General features: G+C 38.2%; 1 protein-coding gene and 1 pseudogene across 1 annotated transcript in view; one reads left to right on the plus strand and one right to left on the minus strand.

Moving 5' to 3' along the window:
• The window catches only part of LOC128110625 (cation channel sperm-associated auxiliary subunit beta-like), a 195021-nt gene that overhangs the window by 22791 nt on the left and 148415 nt on the right, over positions 1 to 23815 (minus strand). The window contains exons 18-21 of the mRNA XM_052738258.1: positions 11390 to 11725; positions 6639 to 6778; positions 5112 to 5309; positions 3406 to 3516 (exon numbers count right to left, since the gene is read on the minus strand). Of these exons, the coding sequence (XP_052594218.1) occupies positions 3406 to 3516; positions 5112 to 5309; positions 6639 to 6778; positions 11390 to 11725 (785 nt within the window). The remainder of the gene's footprint in view (positions 1 to 3405; positions 3517 to 5111; positions 5310 to 6638; positions 6779 to 11389; positions 11726 to 23815) is intronic.
• LOC128110853 (14-3-3 protein theta-like) lies at positions 8331 to 9579 on the plus strand (annotated as a pseudogene).

A 23815-nucleotide genomic window follows, 5' to 3' on the forward strand; every position in this document is an offset into this window, starting at 1 on the left:
CCCTAGGAATGTAAGGATATACATGCAAAAAAGTCTTATGTCCATAGATGGAATGGTATAGTAACAAAACAGGTTTTATCTTTGGGAGAAAATGGAGTTGGAGAACTCAGTGTCTTGGTGGCTCACTGCTTGGAGCAGAATTTCTTGCCCTTAAATCCAAGATTCAGCAAGGAGTTGTTTACCTCTGAATATTTTGTGTGTATAAAAACATGCATACAATGTGTATTATTAGTTTGTTCAACTCTTGTTTTTTTTTTTGAAACAGTGTCTAATAATGTAACTAAAAGAGGTCTCAGATTTACACTATCACCCAGGCTAACCTCAAATTCCCTATGTTCCTGACTTTGGCTCCTGAACTGCTGAGATTACATATGTGTGTGCCATCATGATACACCTGTTCAACAATTTCTGAACACTCCTTTGTCTGATGCTCATTGGGATACTGGGGATAAAGTAGGAATAGGTAAAAAACAAACAAAACCCTGATTAGCATGTCCAAGGCTTTGCCTTGACCTTCCTTCAGTATCAGGAAAATAAAGCAAACCAAAAAGAAATCAGTCTTGTTTGATTAGCTTACTTTCTTGTGGGGTCAGAAGGCACAAAAATAAAGCAAACAAGTAAAATGTATATATAAGTAATACATGATATGGAGAAAATAGGAGGAAATGGGGAACCAGAGATGGTAGAGGCAGGGTTATCTTTCTGTGTGGATTGGTCAGGGAAGGCCTCACTGTAGCAGAGCATTAAAGTGGAAACCTGTCAAAGGTGACAGTGAGGTGTGACATCTGACAGAAGATAAAAGGCTTTTCTGCAGCTGCAAAGGCCTGAGGTGAAACATATCAGAGAAACAGAAAAAGAGGCCAACATGGCTAGGACAGAGTGAGCTCAGGCACTCATGTTGAAGTATGGTGCAAGGACAGAGAATATTAAGGAAACAGGGGAAGGGGAAGTCCCTCACCCCAGAACCTACTCTGTATTTGTCTTTGGCTTAGTGTCAAGAACTTCGATATATCTAAAAGAAATCAAATCTCTATATGGATTTTGTACAGAGGCAATAATCCTTTTTCTGAGTGATCTTTCATTCCAGAATGAAGTGTGATTCTATTTAGTCTTATCAATTTAAAACCAGGAGTCAAATATTGGGGTAATAACCTGAAAGATCAGAGAAGGAAAGGAGTAGCTGCTAGTGACTTCTTTCCTCTATGAATCCTCAGACCAATTGGGGGTGAGATCCTGTCTCTACCCACCTTATATTCCTGTCTCCACCTCCTGATCATGCTGGGATTAAAGGCAAGAGCCTCTACTGCCTGGCCTCTAGGGTTAACTAGTGGCTGGCTCCACCCTCTGATCTCCAGGCAAGCTTTATTTCTCAGAATACAAACAAAATCACACAATACCAGAATATTGAAACAAGTGGGCCATGTGTGCTTAGGGCCAGAACTAATGTGCCCTTTGGGTTTAATTATAGTAGCACACCATCCTCAGCTTGAAACTTGAACAAGGAACCTCACAAACCATCTTAACATTTCTTTTACAAAAGGAAATTCTCCCACTTGACCACACTGGACTGGTCAAGGCCTTAGCTTGACACCTCACAGAGATTCATCTGCCTTTGCCTCTAACATGCTGGGATATTGGTTGCAATACATCAGGCCAAAAGGAAATACATAACGGAGATAAACCAACAAGTACATATGCTTTTCAAAAGTTTACCTTTAAAACTTGGCCTAATTTTAAATTTTACTGAGTCTTTGACATGGCTGTAAGTCACATCTTTTAGCAGTGTAATTTTGCAGGCCACAGAATCATGCACATGACACCTCAGGTCCCTCTCTCTGAGCAACAGTGTTTAACAATGCTTAAGGCTAAGGTATACAGTATGCCTTGACTTCACTGTCCAAACTGAGCTCTTCTTGGGTCTGATTCATCCTGGAATGCTCTTCTGTGGTATAGTCAAGATTTCAGCTTCACTTAGTGGAGGTCCCTAAGGGGAAATTCCTCAGGCTTTGTCTGTCTGCCTCTCATTGACAAGGGTCAGGTATGATGCCAAAGTCATGTTTTCCCTTTGAAAGCAATGGGAAGACATTGACTTGTTTTCAGCAAGAGAAGTGATAATTTGTGTAGTGCTTGTGTATGTGTGTTTGCATACCAGGCACCATAGGTGTTCCCCAGATAATATACCTTTTCTCTGACCCCTAATGCTTCCCTGTGTTCTATCATGCTCACTTCACCTCCTGGTAGGTGTCAGCCAACTCCAGGGAGCTAGCCTACTTTCTACTAATAACATAGCAGGAATTTTAATGTGACTATGTTAGGACAAAGGGTGGCCTTTCCTTTTGGACACCATTCCTTTTACAAGGATGAAAGACATGAGACGGTCCTAACTCCTCCTTTCACTTAAAAACACAAGGCTCTTCCTCTACCTGTGTCCTTTGAAATCTACATGGGAGCCGAGAAGTCAAGGAGAGCATCCATATGAGCTTCTTGGCTGCTGTCTTAGTCAGTATTCTATTGCTGTGAGGAGACACCATGACCACGACAACTCTTATAAAGAAAAACATTTCATTGAGGTGGTTGGCTTATAGTTCAGAGGTTCAGTCCATCATCATCATGAAGGGGAACATGGCAGTGTGCAGGCAGATGTGGTGCTGGAGCTGAGGGTGCTATATCTTACAGGGGACAGGAAGTCGACTAACTGTCACACTGAGTGAAGCTTGAGAAAAAGACTTCAAATCCCGCCCCATAGTGACACATTTCCAACAGAAGGTGTGGCCCACATTAAAAGTGTGCTCTCCAGCCTTAAGGTCTGGATTAAAGGTGTGTATCATCCAGCCTTCTCCAACAAGACCACACTTCCTCCAACAAGGCCTCATCTCCTAATAGTGCCACTCCCTATGAGCTTATGGGGGCCAATTACAATCAAAAAGTACCACAGCTGAAAAGTAGTGTGAGAGTAGCTGAAAGGGTCAAAGTTGGAGTAGCTGAAAAAGGGACAGCAGTAGTCCTGGAGTAATAAAAATGGTTGAACTTTTTCATTAAATTCCCATAACTGTGCCCATGTACACTCTAAATAAAGGGTATCTCTATTAAAATTTCAAGTAAACAAGTATATATATATATATATATATATATATATATATATATATATATATATGTGTGTGTTAATATGTATGTATCAGGTGTGTATCTGTGTGTGTATGTGTGAGGTGCATTTGTCATGAAGTGGGTAGAGTTTAGAGAAAACTAGCAGGAATCATTTTTTTTCTTCTACTGCTTCCTGGGGGTCAGACTGAGGTTCAGGCTAGATGTCAAGTGCCTTTACCAGCTAACCCATGTAATCAGCACAGTGATTTCTTAAATATAAAACAAACACTGCATTAGTTCATTTAGAGACAAATTATTTACCTTTGACTTGTGAAATAGACTTCTTGGTCTGGGTTTGCTAGGGTCTGCATGATAAATATTATCTGTGAGTGGAATAAAAATTCCCATATTGGATGGAGGTCTGTAGTTTATCTGCAAGTGTTTAAGCAAAGAAAAAGGGCCACGTGCTATTATTCATCAAGGCACAAATATTTTGTTTTTCTAGACAACTGTTCCATGCAAATATTTCATATTCAGCTCCACACATTACAGTAAACTTCTCCTCTTCAGTATCCATACCCCTAAGTTTCTGTAGCTTCAAAAACCTTACCCTGTGATGATGTAATCCTGACCTGTAATGAGGTGAAAATGACTTTCACTACTTAAAACAGCTGTCATAAGGTTAATGCAGGTGTGTCCAAGCATTTTACAGAAGAGGCTCCATAATGCACTTAGAATACACCTTCAAATATTTTTTTCTGTCACAAAACTAAAAGTAGTATATCAGCTAATTTTTAGTTTTAAAATGGTCATAAGAATCCCCAAATAGAACAAAACACAACAAAAATGGATGATCAAATGTGTCAGCTGTTAGTGTCTGTTACTCAAGTGTGATGGCCTGAGTTTGGATCCCAGTACCTAGGTGAAAAATCAATTGTGGCAGTATGAACTGGTAGCCCCAATTTTGGGGACAGAGACAGGCCTATCCTGGGAACTTGTTGGCCAGTTTAGGGAAAATGTTGATCTCTAGGCTCAGTGGGAGACCAAGCCTCAGAAATAAGGCAGAGAAACAATTGAGGAAGACATTCTGATGTTAACTGCTGGCCACACCATATGGGCAAACATACCTGCACATACATAACTGTACACCCACTTGCACACGTGCATATTGACCACTCTCATATATACAAAAAGAAAATTAAAAGACTCATGTGGGGTGTTTACCCACCAACCCCACAGTTCCCCAGAGTTTTCTTGAGTGCAAGCAGCAGGAAATAATAGATAGAAGGATTTAGATTATGGAGATAAAAAGATAGAAAATACAGGATAGCCTCAAGAGGGCCTGGAACCTATTCCAATGAGCCCTGACTGTCTCTGCCCTAGGGTATTTATAGAAATGCCAAGGAGTAGCAAAAGACCTCCCCCCCACCCCCAGCACAGCCAAGTGCAGACCATCTCAGATATCTGCAATCAGGCCCGTGTTCTAATTAACACCTCTATGCAGACCTGCTAGGTAAAGCCACTAGGAATCAGAAAATGGGCTCCCACAGACTCACAGATCTAACAAAACAAAAGCAAAAATTACTATATTGAAATGAGATTGTCCACAGTAGAATTGAAAATTCAAGCTCAACATTTTGTGACTTTATCTGAGGAAAAAACAACAACAAAAAATCAAACAAACTTAAACCCAAAGAAAGATAGGACCAATCAGATACATTAGTTTGAGATACGTCATTGTAAGTCAAAACAGCTGCACGTATCACAAAAGCCCAAGATTATACCATCATAGTATGATGATACTAATGGTAATGAGAGAAGTTAGTAAGAAACATAGTTAATTCAGAAGGTTTTCTCAGTTTACAAATGGATCCTCACATTCATGTTCTCAAAATGACCCACAGTTTGAAAATGTTGGCAGTGCTAGAGCACATCAGAGCAGAAATGCTAACACAGACTGCCCATGGGAGCACACAGGAGAAATACATCACTTGTTCTCTTAAAGGTGCTACAATTAGATTTCTTACCGGCAGAGTTTTGATCATATTGAAACCCTGACTGTCCTTGTGAACTCCACTAATCCAGTCTTCAGGTGGTATTTGTCTGCCAGGAATGTGCTGTAGAGTCCTGAGGTAGCTGCAACTGCTTTTCATGATGGGCAGCACTGTAGTTATGGAGCATGAAGTTGAGGCTTCCCACATAATAATTGAGAGTGAAGTGGAACCCTGGAAACATCAAGGAATGAAGGTTAGAATCCTGGGACCACCCCCAACATTATTTGTAATGATCCAGAGAAGGATCTATGATAGTTGTGTTTTTGGTTTTGAATGAATGAGTTTATTAAGCATAGAGCAAGCCAGCCAAAGGAAAAGAACAAATATCAACAAGTAGCAGATGCAAAACAACATTAAATGAGCTATTTAAAACCCTTGACACAGACTGACTGAAATAGTCTCATGCTTTGTGGTTAGTTTTGTCTACATTTATGTGTGTGTGTGTGTGTGTGTGTGTGTGTGTGTGTGTGTGTTGTAGAGATCAGAGAACTTGCATGAGTTGATTATTTTCTCCTGCCTCCACCTTCTAAGTGCTGGGACTGTATGTAGTAATCTACCTCGTATATGTAACCCCAGGATTCATGCATGCCAGACAAGCACTTTACCAGCTGAGCCACATTTCCAACCCCAAGTGTTGTTGTCTTGATTGTTAATATTGTTTCTTTGTTTTCTAATATCCAGGGTGGGTATTGCCACCTCTGTTAACCTAATTAACAAAATTTTCCTTAGGTATGCTCATAGGCCAACGTGATCTAAACAAGTTTATTGAGACACCTTTCCCAGGTGATTGTAGATTATGCCAAGTTGGTAGTTAAAGCTGACCATTAGAACCCTAGCAGCATGTAGGAGGGAAATAAACTGACATATGCATAGCATTATCAAACTAAATCAGATATAGGAATATAACAAAATATATTTAAAGCCACGCACTATGCTATCAATAACCATATAAAATAAAATGGCTAAAAATAATGTGGAGTGTGGTTTGAGTTTCAAAACATTTAAGGTAAAATATGGAAACAGGAAGGGGCATGGGATAGAAATAAGAAATCAAAAGAAGAGAAAAAGAAAAAGAAAATGAATTGGAGGGACAGAAAAGAGCAAGAGAGAAATTCTGATTAACAATGAAGAGAACACAAAAGATGAAATTAGAAAAAAGTTTTAAAAATGTAAAAATATAAAAGCTTTTTAATTTTTATTCTTTTAAGATTCTCTTACTACATAGCCCTGACTGGTCTGGAACTCACTATATATACCAGGCTAGCTTCAATCTCTCAGATATCTCTGCCTGCTCCTGAGCCCAGAGTGCTGAATTTAAAGGTGTACAACACTCCTGAGCAGAGTGTCTAGCCATTATCAAAATATCCACCCTGCCTTATAAAATATTATACATGTTAAGTGTACTTTATACCTTTGATAGAGGGATTGTTTGTCTTTCATAGCTACTAAGTCTATATTTTCTATTTTAATAGATTGTTTTATAATTTAAAAAACTCTTACTTTATGGAAAAATTTGCTAGCTACATGAGCATTCAAATTGTAACTATCAGTGACATCAAAATAGCCTTCCGTCTTAACTTCCAGTAAGGCTGGGTTTCCAACAACCACAATGACTGGTGGGACTTGAAGTAGTTTCATACCTATGGAAACAGTGCCAACAGCTAACATTATATAATGAAAATTGTAGAAACAACTCAATAATGATTGGCAATTTAATAGTTCTTAGAAAACTTTATCTTCACAGATATTTCCCTCAGAACATGGATTTCCCTTCCACTCCTCACTTCTCATCCAGGTTCTCAAAGGATAGCAAGGCCACTTGGGTACTACTGGTTATGTCTGGTACTAGGCAGGTATTTGTAGGTACAATTACATACAACTATGGAGCTGAGGAAGCTGATGCCTTTAAAATGACTATTGCTATCCCTGAAAAGTTTTTGTGTGCGCTGGGAACTGAACTCAGTTCTATAAAGAGCCATGGGAGCCGTCTCTCTAGTGCTCCTTCAGAGACTTGTAGGTGATATTGACTGGTTTGGGAAAATCTCCTCCAGAGAAACCTAGGAATCAGAAAACATCCCAGTCTCTCTGACTCACTCTTTTTAGGCAACCTAGGGTAAACTTTGCTCACTGTAATACTACATTTTCTGCCCTGTGGAATTCCTACCTGCCACCCCCTCTTTTGAACAACGCATGACCTTGAACTTGAACTGAGCATACTCAAGGATGTTTCCATCTAACAACACACCTATGAACGTATGGATACGTTTTCTCAGTAAAGGAAAAGAAAAGCACAGCTTTTTTGCCTTTTTTTCCCCAGGAGAAATTGCTTTGGAAATTATTCCCAGTGTATTCTTTCTTGATGGAAGAAGAAAGCCTTTCCTTCACTCTGTAATCTCCTGGCATTGTTTACTGGATTTGTACCCACTCCGAGGCAAAGCCAAGGCAGTTAGTGACAGCCAGGGGATAGAAGACAAAGAAACTCTGGGCCCCTTACCTCTTAATAGATAAGTGGCACCTATAGAAATTAAGATATTATGAATTTTGGATGTCATACATTAGTGTCTTCACATTTGTCTTTATGTGGATAAGACCTCTTCTATGTGAGCTCTAACAGTTGTGCATGCCACTTTGTAGGGCCTTAAAAGCTTGGCTAAAAGCATTGAAGCTTCACATGAACTTGCAGACATCTGAAGAGTGACTCAAATGGGATAAAAAGTTTGACATCTCTGACTTGTCGGATAACAGGCACCTAGAAACTGCTTTTGTTATAAAACATCAACTTTCACCAGGGTCCACCAGGAAACCAAAAAGACAAAAGCCTGGCATTCCCATCTTCATTTCAGATCTGTCCTTTACTTTGGACCAGACTGTTGCAGGCTATTTAATCACACTATGTAAAGATGTGTCACTGTTTTACCTTGCCTGCCTAAGGCACCTGATTGTTTTAATAAAGAGCTGAATCATATAATTAAGTGCTGGCCAATAGGTAGACAGGTTATTCTTCTCCAACCTTCTTTGGAAGGTTGGAGGACCACCTGTGGGACTTGGTTCTTAGTTCTTTCTCTTTACTACGTTGGTTGTGGTTCTGAGGTAACAGTCTTGGTGGAAAGTGCCCTAATTTCGACTCGTGTTGCAGTCATGGAGACTAGAAGGAGGACTCCGGATCTGGCTTGGCACTTGCCCTCACTTGCCATGGAGAAGACTGAGCTTATCCAGAAGGCCAAGCTGGCCGAGCAGGCCAAGTGCTATGATGACATGGCCACCTGCATTAAAGCCGTGAGTGAGCAGGGCTCCGAGCTGTCCAAAGATGAGCGCAACCTGCTGTAGGTTGCTGTGGATGATTGATTGATAAATAAAGCGATTGACCAGTAGCCAGGCAGGAAGTATAGGCGGGACAAGGAGAGAGGAGAATTCTGGGAAGTCCAAGGCTTCTCTGCCAGCTGCCTCCAGGAGTAACAAGATGTAACATACTGGTAAACCACAAGACACATGGCAAACTATAGATTTATAGAAATGGATTAATTTAAGATGTAAGAGCTAGTCAATAGTTAGCCTGAGCTAAGGGCCAAACAATTTTAACTAATATGAGCTTCTGAGTGATTTTTTTTTTTTTTTTTTTTTGGTTTTTCGAGACAGGGTTTCTCTGTGTAGCTTTGCGCCTTTCCTGGAACTCACTTGGTAGTCCAGGCTGGCCTCGAACTCACAGAGATCCGCCTGGCTCTGCCTCCCGAGTGCTGGGATTAAAGGCATGCGCCACCACCGCCCGGCGAGTGATTATTTTATAAATGGGCTGCAGAACTGCGGGGGGCCTGAGCAGGACTGGAGAAATCTCCAGCTACAGTCAGTGGGATACAAGAAAGTAGTCTAGGGCCGCAGGTCTGCCTGAAGGGTCATCTCGAGCATCGAGCAAAAGACTGAAACCTCCGGCAAGAAGTTGCAGCTGATCAAGGACTATCGGGAGAAAGTGGAGTCGGAGCTGAGGTCCATCTGCACCACGGTCCTGGAATTGTTGGATAAGTTTTTAAGAGCCAAGGCAACTAACCCAAGAGTAAGGTCTTCTATCTGAAGATGAAGGGAGATTATTTCCAGTATCTTGCTGAAGTAGCATGTGGCGATGATCGAAAACAAATGATAGATAATTCCCAAGGAGCCTACCAAGAGGCATTTGATATAAGCAAGAAAGAGAAGCAATGTACACATCCAATCCTCCTGGGGCTGGCTCTTAACTTTTCTGTTTTTTACTACGAGATCCTTAATAATTCAGAGCTTGCCTGCACATTGGCTAAAACGGCTTTAGATGAGGCTATCGCAGAGCTTGATACACTGAATGAAGACTCCTACAGAGACAGCACCCTCATCATGCAGTTGCTTAGAGACAACATAACATTATGGAAATAGGACAGGAAAAGAATGTGATGCAGCAGAGGGGGCTGAAAACTAAAGGCATTCTGGGTGTCATCCTCTGTCCCCTCAAGAAAACCTTTTTACATTTCCATTCCTTATTCCACTTGGATTTCCTCTAGCAAGGAAGCCCATTCATATGTATGGGATCAACTGTTTATAGTCTTTTCATACTTCAGCTTTAGGAAAACTCCATCCCTTGATTTGTGTTGTCTCAGCCTTCCTGGTGTGCAGTTACTGCTGTAGAAGAGTATCAATAGTTTTATTTCATACACACACAATTAAGTTCCAGACACTTGTGTAGTGGACTGACAGTGCATTTGGTATTTCTGGCATCTGAACCAGTTCTACAAGTGGCCGTGTTTGTATTACTGTGAAGATATGGAAATGCAGTGCATTATAATTGAAAGTACTCTGTGAGTTCGAGGCCAGCCTGGTCTATAGAGCGAGATTCAGGACAGGCACCAAACCTACACAGAGAAACCCTGTCTTGAAAAACCAAAAAAAAAAAAAAAAAAAAAAAAAGAAAGAAAGAAAGAAAGTAATTGTAATAATAACTTCCTGATTTCTGTATTCCCTCTCTGACCCTTCTTTAGGGGTTTCCTTTCAGAAGCAACCTTTCCATACTCTTCCTGCATACTCCTTTTTAGTAGGAATCCAGAAGTGTTAGATTGAACGGGAAAAGCTCTTAATGCATCCAGTCTTGAGGTCACAGATGGAAATGTCTCCTGTGTCACATATTCTTGGAGTCACGTCTGTCTGTGACAACAGGGAGTTTCCTTCATGCATTCTTCATTTGCTGTTGTTTGAGTTGACAACTTCCTTCCCAATAAAAATTCACTTACATCTCCTGCCTTTGTAGCTCTGGTATTCACTTTACCTTGTAATAGAAGTAGCATGCTGCTGCCAGAACATAAGCATTGCTTTGGGCAAATTAAAATGCATGTCCTTTCTTAATCCACTAGAAAGGGGAAATAAGAACACACGTCCAAGTCTAAAGTTGAGTACTTTTCCATGCAGATTCGTGCACATGTGAGAGGGTGTCCAGTGTGTTCAATGACTGTTCTTCAGAGAGCTGTGTGTTTGCTAATCATTGACTGTAGTCCCAAAAAAGCTTTGTGAAAATGGTATGCCCTATGTAACAGCGGAGTAACATAAAATAAAACTGCATTTTATAAAACCAAAAAAAGTGCCCTAATTTGCTGAGACATCCTACCAGCCTAGCTTTACATGTTTTTACGATAAATATGCCAAAATATAAGATATAATATAGTATTTTATGTAAAATCCATTTGGCTTGAATTAAATACCTGAAATAGGAGCTAGAGAGATGGTTAAGGGCACTTGATGTTCTTGTAGAGGATCTTAGTTTGATTCCCAGCACTCACATGTTATCTTACACATGTGTCACTGAGTTCCAGGGGATTTGATACCCTCTTCTAGCCTCCATGCGCAGACATATAGGGCAGATATTACTGGCAATATACTCATAGACCCAAAATAAAAATAAATCTATTTAAAAATGCCTAAGAGAAATATTGCCATAACAAAGAAATTAGGAGGGTTTCATTTAGAAGGACAAAAAAAAATCCATGCTACAATTTACCTTCATTTCCTCATTTATAAAATTATTATTATCTAGACTTTTAGGGTGACTGCAAACATTAAAAATGTCTATAAAACATTTAATACACAACCTAGAATTTTTGTCATTAACCATAATTAGAATTAACTCTGTTAGTAGTAGAATCCTAGCAATCACAGAAGCCAAACTGAATAGCAAAGAGTTATGTTTCATACTTAAGAAAAGAAATAACTCTTTTTTACTTTTTCTATAAAAGAGAACTTACCTCTTGTATTAGGAATCAACTTAAGTCCATAATTTGCTTTGGTTCCCACATCAAGATACTTCACAACATTGAGGGATACAATATCATGATCATCTTGTTGAACCCAATAATTACATGGTTTTAAACTTATGGTCCAATTCCGTCCTTTTGTTGAGCCAAAGCTGTATAAGAACCAAGAATTTTCTGGGAAGTTCAAAGGTGATTTTATTTTATGAGGCATAGTAGCCAGGGATAAAACATTCTTTAGATCTCTAACTTCTGTGATCAGGAAGCTGCTGTAGCCAGGTCTCACCACAGTCTTTTCTACATCTGCATCTGAAAAATTTGCTAGGGAACCTTGAGATAAAACAGAATATTTGGTATAAAAGAAAACAGTTAATGCTGACTCAGCAAATGTGACCATAATTAGCAATGTTTCATCCGAGTTTTGAAAATATGATCATGGCTTGAGAACACATTTTCCAAACTTCAGTACAATTAAAACACAGCATTTTGTAGAAAATTCATTAAGAATATGTGGTACACAAAGCTATACTTTAATGTTTACCATTTTTCTATAAAATTCTCAGCAGAAACCTGGAGAGATGGGTCAGTAGTCAAGAGCTTTTGCTATTCTTCATAGGACCCAGGTCTGGTTCCCAAAACCCACATGGTGGTTACAACCATTTGTCACTCCAGTCCTGGGGACTCAACTTCCAAAGGTACTGTGTGCATAGTACACATATGTAGATGTAATTCTGAACGGTCTTACTAAATAAGAAACACAGGGTCAAATGCAGAGTTAAAAGCCCAAGAGGTCAGAGCAGCAGCCAAGAGCTAAGACCAAGACCGCCTTCTTAACCCTCGCTGTCACTGTCATACTTCCCCTCAGAGAGAGACCTACTTCCCGTGTGTCTGTCTTTTTACTGATTTTCTGTTCTGCCTTCTCATTGGTTCTAAACCTAAGCACATGACTTCTTATTCACTGCCTGTCTATACAGACCTCCAGGTCTCTATGGTTGGTACTTGGATTAAAGGCATGTGTCATCAAGCTGGCTATGTCCTTGAACACACAGACTTTGCCTGCCATGCGATCTGATTAAGGGCATGTGCTACCACTGCCAGACTTCTGCTAAATGGCTTGCTATTAGCTCTGACACCTAGGTAACTTTATTTATTAACATACAAATAAAATCACATTTCAGCACAAATAAAATATCACCATATTTCCTCCTTCTATTCTAATAAAAATAAAAAGGGAAAAAAGTTATAACTAATATAAGCAAAACTATGTAAAATAAGTAAATAACTATATACAATATATACAAGCAATAAATACCTAAACAATGTCTAGTCCATTTGCATTTGACAAACTCAGAGAAAATATTCCATTATCTATCCTATTTTGGTAAGTCCAAAATATACCTAATTCACTTTCTATTCTAACTTATATTACTAACAGAACTATTTTATAATGTCTTTCAATACACTTACACCTCTTCATGAATTTCTTTTCTAAAATTCTTAACAAGGAAAACTATAACTATCTAATCTTTAACTATAATTGATTTTGAACTATAACTCTAACTAATCTTTAACTCCCTCAGAGACCCAAGAAGGAAATAATATTACCTAACAAAAATAAAAACAGGAAGTGCACGCAAGCAGCTTCCAAAAAATTGTGAGTTGACAGAAACAGCCAGCTGCCTGGACAGTCACCTGAGGTTTCTCTGAAGCGTTGGGGCATCATCTTCAGCCTATAGGTTTAGCTTATCTGACAGACTCATTTGTGAAGTAGAATGTATACAAGGCCAACAGTTCAATATCACATTTGGTGAGAATAGTCCATGTACCAGAAACACCTGAATTCCACTAGTGTCCTGTCATGATTCAGGATTTTAAATTCTGGAAATTGTTGAATTTTTTTTTAAAATTCAGCTGTCCATTGTTCTTGGCTTGTGTGTGTGGCTTCATCTCAGCATCCCATCCTTCTCCACATCCCTCTATTAAATGCCAGTCTACCATTGAGAGGTTAGACTCTGTCAGCTTAGCTACTCTTTCAAGAATAACTGTTTCAGCTGCTGTTGCACTGCACACCAGAAGCCATCAGTCCACTGACGGTTCAGCTGCCTTCAAAGAAAGGGGAACTATACCTTTTCCGGATTGTAAAGGCCACTTCAGGGATGGTGCCATATTGTCCTGGCCTCAGAAGATGCCTTTTGTTAAAGCCACAACCACACTTGTCTTGGCAAGAATCGGTAGTCCTTTGTTTCGTGTCCTGTCTGTCCATTTTGTCCTGTTTGTCAGCAGTCAATTCGAGGATACTTTGTTGTCCAGTGGCTAACTTTTGCCACAGTGAAAGTTAATTCGATATGCAGTTTCTTCAATGCCCATATTTTCTCTGAAGTAGATTGGTACTGCCAGGAGCCGACATGTCTCATAGTCATAAAAAAAGAAAAAATTTCTAAGTTATTAAAACATTTTACATGCCATATTCTGTAGATCTATGAAGGGTTTGAAGATGACTTGTCTATCAAAAATATATCTGCTTGATTTGAAAACTTATCTAATATGACTATAAGTTCGATTGTAATGTCTAACTAAAAACTTTCATTCCTTTATATCCTAAGAGTTGGTACTAATAACATTCAAGGATCAGCAAATTGCATTATATTGTTAACTGAATGGTATAAGTACAATATCTTGAACAAGATTAGAAATATATGTATGGCATTTTCTAACAATATCAATCTCAATATATATAATTTGTATACAATATACAAAAATCCAATCCAATGTAAAGTATTTAAAACTAGTCATTGTCTTTTAAAAGTAGATTCAAAAATCTATCTTTTTATCTGTATTGTATCTATATCTTCTCTTTATTTTTCTGAGTAGATTGAATAATCTACCCTCTATACAATCATTTCCATATATTCTTTTTTTTTAACAAGAACCTTAAATCTAGTCTCCTTTGCTTAGCCCTTTTCCTAACCCTTAACAAAAACTTCTAGCCAACCCTCCTAAACAATGAAACTTATCTCAGACACAAAACCCATTAAAAGACCAAAAAAAAAAAAAAAAAAAAAAAAAAAACCACCTGCCCCACAGCACCTCTTTGGGAATGTGGGCATCGTATTCTTAAAATTGCTGGCTGGATATGGGCGAAGGTATCTTTATTCTGAAAAGAAAAATTTTGGGTTAATTGTCAAATTCTAGGAAGGTAGCTATATCCTTTGTTGTCCAGTCTGTGCATAATGCCAAAGGTCAGGGCTTATTTCAAGTCTTTATTTTTAGTAGTCTGTGAAACTGGATCATCTCCGCTAGCCATCTCAAAATTGCTCTTAGTAGTTTGTAGTCCAAAGCTGATCTGTAGATGATATTTGTCAGCTTAGTGGTATTATTATTGTCCACATAGAATAGTTGTTGTGGGGCCCCATCTTCTTCCTGGAGACTTCAAATTTGATGTTAGGCCTGGTCATGATTTCCTGCAGAACACTGATAAAGACTCGAACACAAAGACATGTATTGGCAGTTAATTGAACACATTTTCTAGAACTAGTCAGTACTCTGTATGACCATTAATATCTTAACAAAGTTTAATATATATATATTATATATATTAATCTTGTAAATTGATATAAAATTCATACTTCAAGAAAAGTTTAAAGAATCAGAATATAATCAAAGAATTGAGATTAGTAGTAATAGAATAGTCCCTTAAATTTTGTTTGTTTGTTTGTTTGTTTCCTCCTGTCCCATATCATATGATGGCTCTTTCTTCTGGTCTGATACAGGGAGTTTTTATTTTCCTTTTAACAGCATGCTCGGGTTTAAAAAGGAGAGAGCCATTCTCCAACTCCAAAGCTAGCTTTAATTTTAATTGAACTGGGACTACAAGAAGACCAATAGTGTTCAATGTCTTTAGAGAAGTGTGGAAAAAAACATTTAGGAAGACCTATGAAATTTTATAGATGATATACCAATAGGCCATTTTAATCTTTTTCTTGGGACCTTTTTTTTGAGAATTTGTCCTTTTTCTTCAGATGTCTCATTTGTTCAGGGTTCTTCAGATTCCTTACCCTTCATTCTCCTAAAAGTCAAAAACAAAAACCTTTCCCCAAGACTAATTTTGGGGAGGTTCCCTTTTGGCAAGTTATATCTGATTAAATGAAAAGGCATGTGTTAATGGTATAAGTTAGTTTCAATTGGATGGTCATGCTGGATGATGAACTATCATCTCTTCTATTTAAGAGGTCTCTCTTGTTCAAATCAAACATTTATCAATTTTGATGGTATCCACAGCTTATCTTCTCCTGTAGAAACAAAAGCAAAACCTCTTCCCCAACGTAACATATATCCTGGTTTCCATTCTGAGCACATCCTTGAAGTATATGGGCAGATTTAATTCTGTAGTTTTTCTATTATCCAATGTCTCTTTGCAGCTGTTGTTCCTTTCTCATTAGCATTGAGAAAATTCAAAGTTAATAGAGCATTATGCAGTCTATTTCTGGGGGGTTTTGTTACCCCTTTCTGTTTATTTAGCATATCCTTTAGAGTTCTGTTTGATCTTTCTGTAACTGCTTGGCCTGTAGGATTATGTGTGTATACCTATAATATGCTTTATATTGTAATAAGCAAAAAACTGTTTCATTTTAACAGAGACATATGATGGAGCATTGTCAGTTTTAATTTGTGCAGGTATACCCGTTATGGCCATAACTTCTAGCAAATGTGTGATTACAGAATCAGCTTTTTCAGAGCTCAAAGCAGTTGCCCATTGAAATCCTGAATAAGTATCAATGGTATGGTGTACATATTTCAATTTTCCAAATTCTGCAAAGTGAAACACATACATCTGCCAGATTTCATTCCTCTGAGTGCCCTTTGGGTTACATCCTGCTGGTAATGGAGTCTGATTGTAAAAGGAACAAGTAGGAAATTTCCTTACAATTTTCTTGGCTTGTTGCCAGGTTATGGAAAATTCCTTTTTTAAACTTCTACTATTGACATGATGCTTTTTATGAAATTCTGAGGCCTCCTGCACATTTCCTACCAATAACTTATCAATCTCATCATTACCTTGTGCTAGAGGGCCTGGCAGACCCATTTGGGATCAGATGTGAGTTATATATAAAGAATGACTGCTTTTCCTGATTATATATTGTAACTGAGTAAATAGTGAAGTTAATTATGACTCATCAGGGATAAATTCTGCAGTCTCAATATGAAATACCACTCTTTCATCATACTGAGAGTCAGTAACTTTGTTGAGAGGTTCTGAAAAATCCATTATTACCAACAGAATAGTATACAATTCCAATTTTTGAACTGCATTATACTGTCTGCTGCATTATATGGACTTCTTCCCTCTGCATTAAAATTCCTGTAGGAGAATGCCTAGAGGGTAAAATGACCAAAATGCAATCCAGCGTTGGATCAATATGATCCATTTGTACTTCATGTACTTTCTTTTCTACCAAGGCCAATTCTTTCTCAGCTTCAGGTGACAATTCTCTTGGACTATTTAAGTCCTTGTCACCCTCTAAGGTTTTGAACAAATTATTCAGCTCATCAGTTTTTACCCCAACTATAGTTCATAGATGAGAAATGTCTCCCAATAATCTTTGAAAGTCATTAAGAGTCTGTAATCGATCTCTCCTAATTTGCACCTTTTGGAGTCTAATTTTTTGTAGTCCTATTTTATATCCTAAATAATTAATAGAATCTCCTCTTTGTATCTTTTCAGGAGCAATTTGTAATCCCCAGCAAGGCAAAATTTTCTTTACTTCTTCAAATATTCTTTCTAAAGTATCTGCATTTGAGTCAGCTAGTAAAATATAATCCATATAATGATAAGTTTTGGATTTAGGAAATTTTTTACGTATCACTTCCAATGGCTGTTGTACAAAATATTGACACAAAGTTGGACTTTTCAACATTGCATGTGGGAGGGCTCTCCATTGATATCTCTTAACTGGTTGAGAATTATTATAAGTAGGTACTGTGAAGGCAAATCATTCCCTGTCTTTTTCTTGTAAGGGTATTGAAAAGAAATAGTCTTTTAAATTAGTAACTATGAGAGGCCATCCTTTAGGTAACAGAGTATGCAAAGGAATTCCAGATTGTAGAGAGCCCACTGGCTGAATTACTTTGTTAATTGCTCTAAGGTCTGTTGCCATTCTCCATTTACCAGATTTCTTTTTAATAACAAATACAGGAGAATTCCAAGGGCTGGTTGATTCTTCAATATGCTGAGCATTTAACTGTTCTTCTACCAGCTCTTCTAAAGCCTGGAGTTTCTCTGTTGTTAAAGGCCATTGCTAAACCCATACAGGCTTGTTTGTTAACCATTTTAAAGGTAGTACTGTTGGTGTTTTGGAAGATCATCAGTTGTTGTGCTCTGTTCTTGTACAATCTGGATGGCTGGTGACCACTCATTAGAATCATACCTTCTAATTTTTCTCTCAGAAACATGTGCTAGTTTATGATTTGTTTCTGAGGTTGGAGGTATGTTAATCTGAGTATTCCATTGTTGTAACAGGTCTTGACCCCACAAGTTCATAGCTATGATAGCCACATATGGTTTTAATTTTCCTCTCTGTCCTTATGGACCTATACATTCGAGCCATCTTGCACTCTGTTTCACTTGAGATAATGTTCCAATTCCTAACAGCTGAACATTTACCTCCTGAAGAGGCCACGTTGGATGCCACAATTCTGGTGCAATTATGGTCACATCAGCACCTGTGTCTACCAGACCAGACAACAAAACATCATTTATTCTTATTGTTAATTTTGGTACTTGTTCGTTTGTAGAAGTTTGCCAAAAAATTTTCTTTATGTTTTCTCCTGAATTTTCTATTCTCTCTGTCTCAGCTGTTCCATCACCCTGAGCAGCCTGGTTTATTCCAATAGGCATTTGGTTATTTAATTGCTCTGAGTAGAGGTTTCTTCTACAACTGCAGGAAAGGTCTGAACTGGATTTGTTGAGGGGGCTTGCCTGAGGCCCCTCTGGGAGTTTCCCGAAGACTGAGGCAAAGAATACCTTGTCTGTCCCTTGTTGATCTATATTTGTTGTTCCAATGTTTACCCTTACCACATTTTCTGAATACCCCAGAAGGAAGGGACATTCTGTTGCCATTGTTCCTTGAAGAAACATTGTTTCTAGGAATGCCCTGTTTACAGTCCATTTTCAAATGTCCTTGACTTCCACATCTAAAACATCTGACATTCCTCAAACCTCTTGAAATTGCTTTTCCTATCCACATATCATCATGGCCATGAGACTCAACATTAAATTTGTCTCTAATCCAATCTTCCAAGGGTGCAGATCTTGCCTTTAATGGCCTGATTATTCTCTTGCATGCTGCATTCAAGTTCTCAAAAGCCAAAGATTCAATTTTTATGTGGCTAACTTCTGATTTTGGGACCATTCTATTTACTGCTGAAGTCAGTCTTTGTAAGAAATCCATGAAGGATTCTTTTGGGCCCTGTATAACTTTTGTGAATGACTCAGTTTTCTTTCCTGCTTCCTCAATTCTATCCCATGCATTCAAGGCTGCCATTTGACATAGAATTAGGGTTTTGTTATCATATAAACACTGTCTTTGTATTGCAGCATTTTGGCCTTCTCCAACAAGCTGATCCTGGGAGATTTCCACACCTCTAGCCCTCCACTGACTTTCTATGGTTTTAGCTTCATCTCTGAACCACATTTGCCACTGCAGCTGTGCCCCGGGTTCTAGGAGAGCATTTACCAGCTCTTTCCAGTCCTGTGGAATAATCTTATTACAAGCTGACCAGTACTTTAACATTTGCTTTACAAATGGGGAATACATGCCATAAGATACTATTGCCTCCTTAAACCTTCTTAAATCTAACATTTCAATGGGAGTCCAATTATTTTGTGCATTCACTTGACCAGGTAGCTGCTGTATGGTTACTGCATAAATTAAGTTTGATTGCTTGAAAACAGGCTTTCTTTCTATAACCTTATAATCCAACCATGTAATAATTTCACTGTTAAATTCTTCTATCTGAATCTGAATTTCTCTATAATTTATTTTAACAGGTTTTTCTAAAACTTTTATCCTGGCACTTAAATTGACTATCTTTTTAAATAGTAAAATAAGGATAGGGAAAGTAATAATGTGCATAATCCCATCAACATTAATCTTCTCATATAGTTGTTCCATTTTCAGACTGCCTAAAATTTTATCAGACAAAGTCCAATTTTCTTCTATTGTACACATAATACCCATTTATTTTTAATGTGGAAAAATTTTGCTCTTTTAATTAGTTTTTTCTTTAAAATATCTGATATCTTAATTGACTTACAAAGTCTGCCTAGAACAGTAGAAATCTGAGGGAGTTTCAAAACAGCTACCTAGCATCTGAGGTGGGAATCCAGAGAGAGAGAGAGAGAGAGAGAGAGAGAGAGAGAGAGAGAGAGACAGAGAGACAGAGAGACAGAGAGAGAGAAAGAAAGAAAGAAAGAAAGAAAGAAAGAAAGAAAGAAAGAAAGAAAAAGAAAGAAAGAAGAAAGAAAGAAAGAAAGCATAGCCACATGTTCAGGCTAAAAGCTGAAATCCAGCCCCGTGCTCCCACTTGAGCTGAGTCAAGCCTGGGCTCTGGCTTCCTTAAGCTCTGACCATGTGAGTTGGTGATTCCACTGCAAGCAGCTCTAGCTGCAGCTGTGTGTAGCTGCTCCAACTACAGTCAAATGCATCCCAACCGGTAGCTATGGCCGGGCCTGGGGCTTGTAAACTCTGGCTCAGTTGTGGCCTGGGTCAGGCTGAGCTGGGTGGAGCCAGGGAGCCTGGCCGCTGGGCCAAGACTGGGAGCCAGAGAGCCAGGCCACTGGGTGGTTTTTAATGAATTATTGCCATGTGGGCACCAAATTTAGATTTAATTCTGAACAGCATCAAATGCAGAGTTAAAAGCCCAAGAGGTCAGAGCAGCAGCCAAAAGCTAATACCAAGACTGCCTTCTTACCCCTCGCTGTCGCTGTTGTCCTTCCCCTCAGAAAGAGACCTACTTCCTGTGTGTCTGTCTTTTTATTGACTTTCTCTTCTGCCTTCTCATTGGTTCTAAACCTAACCACATGGCTTCTTATTCACTGCCTGTCTATACAGACCTCCAGGTCTCTATGGTTGGTACTTGGATTAAAGGCATGTGTCACCAAGCTGGCTGTGTCCTTGAACACACAGACTTTGCCTGCCATGTGATCTGAGTAAGGGCATGTGCTACCACTGCCAGACTTCTGCCAAATGGCTTGCTATTAGATCTGATGCCCAGGTAACTTTATTTATTAACATACAAATAAAATCACATTTCAGCACAAATAAAATATCACCATACACAAACATATGTGCAAGCAAAATGCATACACATTAGCTAAATGGTATAAATCTAAAACAAGTTTCCAGCAGGTAAAAACCAGAAGAAACTTCCTTCTCTCTCTCCCCCTTCATTCTTTACCTGTCTTTTTCTTCCTTCCTAGTGTTTTTGTCAATAATTTCCTATATTTCAATCATGAATGTTTAGAGTTCTAATTTAAATGAAAAAAATTAGATTTATTATGTGTATTATTGTTTTGGCTGCATGTATGTAAGTATACTATGTCCATGCCTGCTGCTAGCAGAGGCAGAAGAAGATGTCAGGTCCTCTGGGACTGGAGTTACAGATGGCTCTGAGCCACCATGTGGGTGCTGTAAATCAAACTGTGTCTTCTGTAAGAAACACTAATGCTTTTAACTGCTGAGCTAACTTTCCAGCCCTAGATTTCAAATTAAAATAATAGCATCAATCATGTACCATCAAGGAAAAAGGAGAAAGCAGAGGAATTTGATTCTGAGGCTGAACTTGGCTATGTAGTAAGAAAAATATGGGAGAGAGGGAGAGTTTGAAAGATTGATATTTAATACAATTCCAACTAAAATCCTAAAAATTTATTTTTATCATATTCAAAATTTAGTTATAAATGTTACATGGACAGACAAAAGATGAGAATGGATAAAATAATAATATACTGTAATACTATAACATTATAGTAATTCTAGAAGTTTATAAAACAAATTTTTAGAATTGTTACTAAAATTTTCAGGACTTACCATAAAGCTGCAGGCATTTAGATTGTGTGTTTTGGGGGAAAGACTGGACATTAAGGAAATTGAACAGAAAATCTAGAAATAAACTCCTACGAATACTGACACTAATCTCTCAGAAAGAAGCAAAGGAAAACGAAGAGATTAAGTATAGTCTTTTCAACACATGGCTGGAAGACTGGGACATGCAGAAGCAAAGAAACAACTTAGATAAAGAACTTACAACTTCATAAAATTTAGTCAAATGTGTCATAAATCTAGATGTGAAATGCCACAGTTAGATTTTTTTTTTTTGAGACAGGGTTTCTCTGTGTAGCTTTGTGCCTTTCCTGGAACTCACCTGGTAGCCCAGGCTGTCCTTGAACTCACAGAGATTCACCTCCCTTGCCTCCCGAGTGCTGGGATTAAAGGCGTGCAACACCACTGCCCAGGTAGATCTTTTCAAAGATAACTTTAGACAGCTTTTAGTTTGGCAATAAGGTCACAGATGGACAGCTAACAACAGGTCTATGAGCAAGATACTTAATTTCATTGGAATTAAGTTTCTGTTTCATGACATTGTTAATTGAATTAATAGACAAGTCATAGACTGGGACAAATTTTGCAATACACATATATGATAATAGACTCATATCTCAAACATACAAAGAATTCTTTGAAAAGTTTAAAAATTATTTTTATTTACTTCAGCATCTGTGTGCCTCTGCATGTGTATGAACATACATGTGTGTCTAGGTTTCCAGAGAGGATAGAAGAGGTCATTAGATCGCTTGGAGTTTGAGTTACAGACAGTAGTGAGACTACTGACATGGGTGCTGGGATCTGAACTTTGGTCCTCACCAATAGACAGGTCATCCAGACAAAATTAAACAGAGAAATTCTGGAGATGAGTATCATAAATCAAATGAACCTACAGACATATACAGAGTAATTCACCCACACACAAAGAATATAGTTTCTTCTCAGAAGCTCATGGAACTTTCTCCACAATTGACCGCATACTTGGATACAAAGAAAGTATCAATAGTTACAGGAAAAATGAAATGATATCATGCATCCTATCTGACTACCATGGATTACAGCTGGATATCAACAACAACAGGAAGTATACAAACTCATGGACACCAACTCACCACTGAATGAAAAATGGGTCAAGACAGATATTAAGAAAGAAATAATGAAAATGAAAACACAACATACCCAAACCTATGGGACACAATGAAGGCAGCTGTAAGAGGCAAGTTCACAGCACTAAGTGCCTACATTAAAAATTGGAGAGATCTCATATTAGTAACTTAGTGGCACAGCTGAAAGCTCTAGAACAACAAGAAGAATTAACACCCCAAAAGAACAGACAGCAAGAAATAATCAACCTCAGGACTGAAATCAATGAAATCAAAACAAACAACAATAAAAACAATACAAAAAAATCTTGAAATGAAGAGTTAGTTCTTAGAGAAAATAGAAGATTGAAAAATCATTAGTCAAATTAACTAAAAGATGGAGAAAGAAGATCCAAATATACAGAATATATTGTTATGGAGAGACAAAGGGAAACTAAAATAGGAGGATCAAATAGGGATACGGATTCAAGAGAAGAGTAAAAGGAGGGAATACACGGGAGGAATAATCAACATCAAAGGTCATTTAAAAATCATATGGAAACCTACTACTGTGCCTAAAATATGTTCATATATAAAAGGAATCTAAATGGAGTCACCAAATAATAAGGAGGACAATGTTCCAACTAGACATCTTATGCCACCATGTAAAACCTCCAGTGCCAGGAATGGGTTACATCTTGTTGAGTTGTTGGCTAAAGGGCCCCATGAAAAGCCACAAGCATCACAGGCTATCACCAAAGGCATTGGATACTCTCCACAAACTGCTGGTAAGGCCCTTCAATGAAGACAACATTTAATATATCTCATTAAACACAGAGAAGTCAAGCTGGTACCTAACTAGAAGCTTCACGCCTACTGATTAGTGTTCATGGTACTAGAAGGTACTCTGTGTGCATGCTGCCGGAGGAGATAGTTAATTATCAACCCTGCTACAAATCCTGTGATTTACAACAGTGATCTGTCTGCAAGACATACTGGCACAACATTGCCACAAATATTATGGAAGTAATCAACCACTTTTTGAATGGATTTAAGGCCCATTCTATGAGATAGAAGTCACACTTGACACTGATAAAGTGGTGAAGAACTTGAGACTATATATGCTATGGCCTAGGGGAAAATCAAATACTATTATTCTGCTAAAGGAACATATCAATAAAGTGACTTTCAGTGACATTCTTCTATACACATGTGTTAGTGCCTCACTCAGCCCT

The sequence above is a fragment of the Peromyscus californicus genome, unplaced genomic scaffold (genome assembly GCF_007827085.1).
Source record: "Peromyscus californicus insignis strain IS unplaced genomic scaffold, ASM782708v3 Scaffold_15__1_contigs__length_86483966, whole genome shotgun sequence".
NCBI classification, from domain to species: Eukaryota; Metazoa; Chordata; class Mammalia; order Rodentia; family Cricetidae; genus Peromyscus; species Peromyscus californicus.